At 32.7% G+C, this 8,853-nt stretch overlaps 1 protein-coding gene across 1 annotated transcript; it reads left to right on the top strand.

Annotated features, from left to right (window-relative positions):
• The first annotated feature begins 6,752 nt into the window (after nucleotides 1-6,752).
• LOC134247510 (E3 ubiquitin-protein ligase TRIM33-like) lies at nucleotides 6,753-8,615 on the top strand. Its single transcript, XM_062729863.1, has 2 exons — nucleotides 6,753-6,774; nucleotides 6,916-8,615. Exons 1-2 carry the CDS (start codon nucleotides 6,753-6,755, stop codon nucleotides 8,613-8,615), a joined length of 1,722 nt encoding a protein of 573 aa, XP_062585847.1.
• The last annotated feature ends 238 nt before the right edge of the window (nucleotides 8,616-8,853 follow it).

Here is an 8,853-nt window from a genome sequence, read left to right as displayed (position 1 = left end):
TCTTTGGTGAACCAGTACTTTCTGATGATGTCATCATGCCATTGACCAGCTTCACGCGGGTATGTTAAGGCAGCACATGGATCAGAATTCGACAAATAAATACTTTTTATAATTATGTAATACTAATAAATCGGAAAATTTAAGGGTAAAACTTTTACTATAATTATGCATTATACAGACTTCAGTGGAACTTATACTACAGGAAGCACTTCACCACGACGTCACCACTTGACGTCTATAATTAGAAAATATGCCTTAATGAAAAAGTGAAAAGTTCAACACTACCCAGGGGAAAATTAATTTCAATTTGTAATGATAGTTAAGTAAAAGCATCTCTGTACCATGAAAAGTGCTGCTAGAAACCTACTGTCCTATCATAGAAAGAATTATTCAACATTTTCGGACAACCCCTTCCCAGAATGTTTACATTTTGTTCATTACATTAAAAAAATGCATCAATTCCCGTTAACCATACGATTCTAGCAGCACTTTCCAAAAAACAATTTAATAATTAAGAACTTTAAAAAGAAACAAAAATTAAGTTTCTAGGTATGCGGCGTAGTGTTGAATTTTTGCATCTTTCTCAGAGGAAAGGCTGATCGGCAAGTAAACACCCTTCCTGCTTTAATTTTACAAAGAAATTGTAGAATTATTTTACCACACCTTATTCATAAGCTTTATTCCCACATAAATCACACATAATATTCATTTTAAGTGCTACTGCATGATCAACAGTTATGACGTCACGGATTTGGTATTTAACCCCTGTGATAGCTATAGAGACCCAGAAACTACAAAATTCCTTTTATATTATGCCTCTGCATATTTTGATTCATTTTTACGACCTCAAACCAATCTTAGATATCGATTATAAGAAATTGTTATCTCTAAACTTCACATCATATAGCTAACTATGACGTCATATCATATAGGCAAGTAAAATATTTGTTGTAACCTTAACATACCTGCGCAGCTCAGAGAGAACAAGCATGTGATCATGAAGAGGCCACAGGTCAACATGATTTCCAGTTGTTGACTGGCTGCACAGTGAAAATCGATTGTTGTATTCTGATTGGTCCGTTTCCATTGCGTTTTCCACTGCCTTTATTTCCTCTCATGTTAGGTTATACTGCTGATGGAGTATTCTAACCTTTCTAATGACCATTGTGTTATTGCCTGAAAGTTGATAAATTCTAATATTGCAAAAGGTAGTGTATTATTGCCTGAAAAAAAGTATAAATTCTAATATTGTAATAGGCAAAGCAAATGGGGAAAAAAAATCTTGAGGTTAAAATTAAGGGAGGATATGACTAACAAGTAACAATGTCACTTAAGAAACTTAGCTAACAACTACAAGAGAATTTCCATCTTACAAAAAGAATTTATTTTGTGTTAAACTAAAAGGAAAGCAATATTCATACCTTTGGCAAGTGTATATCCAGTTTTTAATTTAGTCCCTGCATTCATTATTAATGACACGAGTTCACTCCTCCTGCCAAGGTTTAACTGGACTTTGTACTTCATAATGAGGTTAGCAGCCTCTCTATGTATGTTATTAAGTTTACAGAGGTCAGTCAGGGTCAAACAGTCCTCAGCCTCACCCTAGTTTCTGTAAGGAGGTGGGTGACCATGGGAGTTCAAAAACCTGATGTAACAATCCGTCTCATCATATCCTGACAGCAGAACTTCTCCTGCCTGGTGCAGATGTGGAAAACACTCCATAAACCTAAAGGGAGAAAATTGTGTTTAATGATTATTACATAATCTCTGTGGTTTTTCATCTCATGGTTGAAGAATACTAGCTAGTATAATCATAAGTTTTCAGTGGAAATGCCTAAATCAACAATTATCAAAGCACAGAATTGTTTTTTAAATAATTCTTTATTTTTGTTACTAAAAAATTGATTTCAAAAAATTTTACAAAAATATAAATAAGGGCTTCTTTTCAGTTTCAATTTGTTTTCATTGAATTGAACCAAGTATCCCATCACTTGACTTAGTTCTTTACCTGTCACCCATTACAGGCAGAAGTTTGTCCTTGACCCAGGAGTAGAACATAATGACCTTATTAAAGTCATGATTCTGTGTGTAGGTAATGAAGGATTCCCTCATCCTAACAACCCAACAGACCTTGTTCATCACCTAACAAACAATAATATTTTTATTTTTAATGAAAATACTTGAATGTTTTGAAAATTGGGAAGTGAATAAGTGATTTGAGCACTATACGAGGGGCATTCAATAAATATTGTCTTTAGGGCTCGAAAAAAAAAACGCTTTTCTAAGACTTAGTCTTAATAATATTAATACAACTAGAAAATTCTTGTTTGATTATAACACGTGTCCGTAACATTTTCATTCAATTTCTAATTGTTTTCAAACACATTTTTGAGGATGAATCTTCGTATACTGGAATATGACAGATCCTATGATTTGCTGTACTTGTTTTTTTTTCTTTCTGGTAGGTGTCTTTCTAAGTTTGGGAAATGAAACAAGTCAAAGGTTGAAAGATCTGGCAAATTTTGTTTGTGTTACCAACATTAACTTTCTGTTTCCCCCCCAGAACTTCTTTACCCTTCATGGCCTGTGAGTTTGGACGCTGTCATGAAGAAATTTACATAAGTGAATTCCTTATTCTGTTTCCTGTCTCTCATGAACCTTTGATTTTTTTTCTAGACTCCTCTAGAAATTGAACTTCCTTCCCGAATATGACTTTAACAACAAGTCACTAATATTTAAGAAATAGCATACAAAACAGTTTTATACTCTTCTTATGCAATTCTTTACTCTTCTTAAAGCTTTGCTGTTTTTGTTAAGTATATCTCACTGTTAATGTGTTTTGAGGGCTTATAGCAAAATGGAATCAAGTTTCATTATCTGTTATAATTTCATACAAACGTGGATAAGTACATTTTTTTATTTTTTGAAATAATATCGTTTTGATATTCCTACACGCTGTCGTTTTCACTCATTTTTCAAAATATAGGGTGACCTTTGAGTATAAAACTTTTTTTTTTTTTAATGTTAATTTTTTATTTAAAACAGTGTAAACTACCCCCAAAATGATTTTTATCGATTAAGCTATGTGTCAATAAAATATAATCAGTATTAATTTGGTGAATTTTCGCAAATTTACATCGGTTGTTGTAAGTCATTGTTGCCAAGGTGGGTACCCATTTTTGGTGCCCATTATAGAGAAGTTTAGGTGAGAAATTGTCCCTGATTTGGATTAACATAAGGTGAATACCTCTCTGCAAATCAGATTCAATCATTTCGAAATCACAGTCATGAGAATGTTTGTCCAACACAGAAGTAATATGTTGTCATAAAGATATGGTTATACGTGAAAGTCATTAAATATTACAATGAATGATGGGGCCGTCACCCATACGTATACATGTCTAATCACAATGAGACAGAACACAGGGGTAAATTACAGACTTTGTTTTAAGAACAACGGCAACACACATATTAACTTTTGTTTTGGTTTAAAGAACCATTTTCAAAAAAAGATGTTTGAAACTTTCTCCCTGCCAACATGTTATTCTGATTCAATGAATAATGAAGCAGAAGTGGTCATATATGCCAGAGTAAATGTTTGATAAAAAGACGTGTTTTCAAATACTAACCCCCACACCCTAATAATTGATTTTTTTGTAGGTCAAAGGAGCATAAACTGCCCAAAGTTCACCGACTGTATCCAAAACAAAACTTTGTTTTTCCGATGAATAATTTGATTTCACTTGTATCAAGCAATTTCATTGGCTGAATAATTCAGAGGAACATAATTATAACATTTTGTATAACATAACTTGCCTACGTCACAATGAGTTACGTCAAAAACGTATTACTCCGCTTGACGTTACTATAAAATGCTGCTCAATTTGAAGCCTCTTTCCGGAGGAAATATTGTCTCATTGTCTACACTGAAATTATATTATAAGGCATGAAGCTAATTTCAACTTATGTTATCCGATATGACAAAACTTAGGGCAGTTTACGCTTTCTTATAAACCGCTTCGCGGTTTATAAAGCGTAAACTGCCCCAAGTTATGTTATATCGGATAACATAAGTTGAAATAAGCTTCATTCCTTAATTAAACTGTATATCAAATTTCAGTTGAGCATGTGCTGTGAAAATAATTTTTATAACTTAGCTTGTACCTCCAATCTTAACAAATTTTAATAATCCTGTGAGATGTTAACTGCCTTGCTCATGTGTGTGACGCCATAAGACATTGGTTTGAACTTGCGACAGCAGTGGATGTTTAACCTATTATCCGTAGATTCTGTGTAATACCTTTTAAAGACCTTGTTTAAAGCTGTAAGAGGTGATTTATTTTGTGTAGATGTTATCTGATGCCGTATGACGATGGTTGAACTTGTAAAAGCTGTGGATGATTATTCCTGTGTAGATGGATGTGGTTTGGTTTAGTCTTTTTAAGGATATACAATCCTCAGCCAGGAAAAATAACTCTTTAATTTATAATTTAATTCCAAAAGTCTTAAAATAAAGCTTGAAATTGAAATATTTTCATGCAACAATTTTCATTTTATGCCTCTACGTATGATTCAATGTTCCTTAAAGTTTTAACAAACGGTATTTAAAAAAAATGACATTTGTACCTCATGAAATTTAGTAAAACTTGCACATTTTAAAGAAATCAAATTTCTTTTAATTTAGCCTTAATTACCAATGTTTATAAGAATGATTTGAAATTAGAAGTGATTTACAGTGTTTTCTTTGAAAGGAAACACTTCATACACTATGCATTATGAAACGATGGAAGTAAGTAGGAAAAGTAAAGTACTAGATAAGTGTAAATTTCATGCAATTTTCTTTAAAAATATGGATACCTATGATTTTTATTCCTAAAATGTATTTCTTGATCAATTATCAATTAAAAAATATGCAGTAGGTAGTTCAAATCATATTTCCTGAAAAATTATTTGAGATTTACTAATTTTCCCTATATAATATGATTAAATTTAAAGATGAAGTTTAAAGAAACACAGTGTGTAAATACATTTTACTTTGAAAATTTAGAGACATCTTTGTTAGCATTTTCAATTACTCAATGCCTGATTTTCGGAACCTGAGGATCCGATAACCTTAAATATTTTGTTTCTAGTGAAACATTATACAGTGAAACATTATGCACTAGATAAATATTCTTTTTCACATTTCAAAACCAGATGACAATGTTAATGTATAGTTCCAAGTGATAAGAGAGCTGATAAAAAACAACATTAGTTTATTACTTTTAGACGAGAAGTGTTTTTATGAATTCATTTTAGTTATGAAATATGAACCACTTTTTGTTGACCCAGCATTTTGATAGAACATTTTAGGAGACCAGTAAGATGCTTGTAAAATTTTATATAATATGGTCTGACAAAGTAACAGATGATTAAAAAAAATTAAAATGGTGTATGTGAAAAAAGAGGATTAAGCAAAGTCATTTTATTGTGCAAGTGTGATTTTTGATTGAACAAAGTATGCCATGAGATACATGATACAAATTGACCTTTGTTTGAGGAATGTTAAAGGTTCTTTGGTTGATGTTTATTAATCTAAATCAAGTTGTTAAGCCTCAAAATACTGGAAAATAAAGTATTCAAAAAATGTATGTTATCTTTATGTTTTTTTCATATAAAATTGGATATGATACAGCCATTGATTGAGTTGGAAGGCAACATCCATTTTGTTGGACCACAAATCCAATACACAAAACATCTAATTAAATAAATGATCTAATTTTGATATTCCTTTTACACAGTACAGACCAGATGTGTCGTGACAGTATCTTTAGTTTGTGTAGCCTTGATTTTAAGTCCCTCAAGGGTACATCAACAGAATGATGTCTGTCTTGTGATGACTTCTGTGTACTGATGCGGATTTATGATACTTATTGCCAAAATAATAATTTTTCAATATTTGCACCATAAATTTTTAGCCCATTATATCCCATTTGTTTGTATTTAATAGTCTAACAATATATATGCAAAAATGTCAATTAGCATTTTACAAGTTTTACTTGATAAATTTTGACAAGTAGGGGTGAATCGATTATATGCTTCCTTCATGTTACGATACGTACTGTATAATTTTCTTATTTTACTAAATTCAGTCACTTAATAACCTGCCCAAAAGAAATTGATAAAAATTATTTGACTGTTGAAGATTATAATAAAAAAAAATATCAATCCTCCTAAATTTCCTCTTTTGATAGATATGCCCAGTTACATGTTTTTACCTATATGCTAAATCCGTCTGAATAACACGCCCGACTGGATAACAAACCGAACCAATGACCTCTAAACTGCAAGTATATTTGCTAAAATCATGTGATTCCGACATCACATGAGATAAGTTTTAATAAAAAAAAAATCTAAATATCCTCAATATGTAGATTTAAACAAGTCATTACATTTTTTATATCAGTAAAATTATTAAAAGAATCGCCCAGTCAAATAGAGTATTTATTAATTTTGTATCTTAAAAATTCACCAATATTTCCATTTGTAACTGCGTCATGATAAAGATTTCTAAATGACCAACCAAAAGTGTGTAAAAGTACATTAAATGTATGCTCCCCTTCTCATGTTACCTTTATCTTAATTAAACAAATGCTTGATAGTGATATCTACCAGTCCCATCTCCTCATCTGTTTAAAGATTGAATGGAGGGTTATACATTTAAAGCAGAAAATGACATTCTACCTCATCGGGATACATGTCATACATTACAAATGGCTGACACTTATCATAACAGTAAGTATTTTGATAGAAATTTCAAAGAAAAATTAATGTTTTATGAATCTCTTTTCAACATCAGTATGTATGTGTTTTAAGTTGTACTCATTAAAAAGTGCCTTATTTAGTTTCACTACGATAATAATAAATAATTTCTAGATCTTTGGTCAACAACATTGGACCAAGTACCAGATACAGCCCAGCACTTTATCGAGTGTGACACAGAATTCTGTAGGAACTTTTCTGAGTTTTACTGCAATACCTGTCATCAGCGAATGTGCGTCCAATGTGAACATGTTCATCGAAAAAAGAACAAAAGCCATACCATTATCCCCTATCACGAGAGAAAAAGAAAACTTCCTTCTGAAATATGTAGGATCCACCCCACAAAAGATATAGATGTTTACTGTGAGGATTGCCAGGATCCTGTCTGTTCTATGTGCTTTGCGAAAGATCACAGTGATCATGTTTATAGTGACCTTGAAGCCATCTACAATGACACTCTACATAAATGTCAAAAGGAAATAACTGAGATTTGGAAAACAGTTATTCCTGAAGCTAAAAATAATGTTGAATCAATTGGAAAAAAGAGAGAAAATGTTATAAAAGAATTCGCCGAGTTTAGAGTTTCTATGAAGAAGAGAGCATATGAACTGAAGAAGGCCGTTGACAGTATACTGACTGATGATAATAAAAAACTGGATGAGATAGAAAATTCAGTCCTAAATGATATAGAGGAACAACAAAAGGAAACAGAGAGTTACATAAAGTACCTGGAAAAAATAATTTCAGACTATGAGAGTAAAATGTCCTCTATAAAATACACTGAACTCAGGAAGTTCCTTTTAGACAATTCATCGGCTACCCTGAAGATGCTTAACAAAGCCACACCCAAACTGCTAATTTTAACATTAGGTAAACTAAATAAACAAGAAATAGCCAATCAGTTTGGTGAAATAGAACTACAATCATCTGAAAGGTTTGAGCTTTCTCCTATCACAAAAGTAAGCGAAGTAACTACCCAGGTATATGCTTATCATTTGTCTCCTTCGCCCTCCTGGGCCAACAGATTTTGGGGTAGTGGATGGTCGGGGAATCTCATTCAGTATGATATGGAAGGAAACATCAGACAGAAAATACCCAACAGTATATCATATCTCCAAGGTAACCACACAGTCACATCGGAGGGAGAACTTCTTTACACAGATTACCGTAAAAACACTGTATACAGAGTAACTAGTGACAAGTCCATCAACAAACTAATTGAGACAGGGAGCTGGGAACCTGGAGCCATCTACTCTTCTCCTATCAATGGACACATACTGGTCGGGATGGGGAAAAAGTCAGACCAGAAAATAACCAGATACGACAGAGAAGGAAGAAAGTTACAGGACATACAATGGGATGATAAAGGACAAAATCTCTACCAAAGCGTTAACTTTATCGTGGAGAACAATAATAGTGACATTTGTGTATCTGACGTGTGTGCCAGAAAAGTAGTGGTGGTCACCGCATCAGGAGAGTACCGCTTCTCTTACTCTGGTCACCACTCTCAATCCGGATTCCGTCCCTATGGAATTTGCACAGATGTTTTAGGACACATTTTGGTGTGTAATGGCTACATGTATCAATCATGTAATGAGAACTGCTCCAGTGTCCACCTTCTGGACATAGATGGTCATTTCTTGTCTTTCCTTCTCACACCAAATCATTTCTTGTCTCTCCTTCTCTCATCAGAACAATGTCCTCTACGTCCCTGTGCTTTATGTATTGACGATCATCACAATCTCTGGGTCGGGGGATGGGAAAGTCCTACTGTCTCTGTGTACAAGTATTTACAGAAAACAGAAAAAAAATGACATTTATTAACCTTGTTGTTGATTCCTTGTATATACATTTGAAACAAATAACAAGCCAGAGAGCTATGTTTGACACACTAGTGAGTTCGCCTTTATCTCCAGCATTTGATCGTTATCAATACTCCTTTTAATATGAAATTATAGAGTTTGTAACATACACATTGTCATGCATTATAGTGTTTTCCCAAAGTTTTCATTATATATAATTTATATTGTTCAATACACATGTAATTTTTTT

Source organism: Saccostrea cucullata, unplaced genomic scaffold (assembly GCF_032062105.1).
Source record: "Saccostrea cucullata isolate Sc308-1 unplaced genomic scaffold, CSIRO_AGI_Scuc_v1 ctg5375, whole genome shotgun sequence".
Lineage (NCBI taxonomy): Eukaryota > Metazoa > Mollusca > Bivalvia > Ostreida > Ostreidae > Saccostrea > Saccostrea cuccullata.
This window is presented reverse-complemented; position numbering and strand designations above follow the sequence as displayed.

What these genes read in the sequence shown, in the direction of transcription:
- LOC134247510 (XM_062729863.1), top strand. Translation starts at nt 6,753, where the DNA reads ATGGCTGACACTTATCATAACA. An exon ending in GGCTGACACTTATCATAACA is followed by an intron (nt 6,775 to 6,915) that starts GTAAGTATTTTG and finishes AATAATTTCTAG; the next exon opens with ATCTTTGGTCAACAACATTG.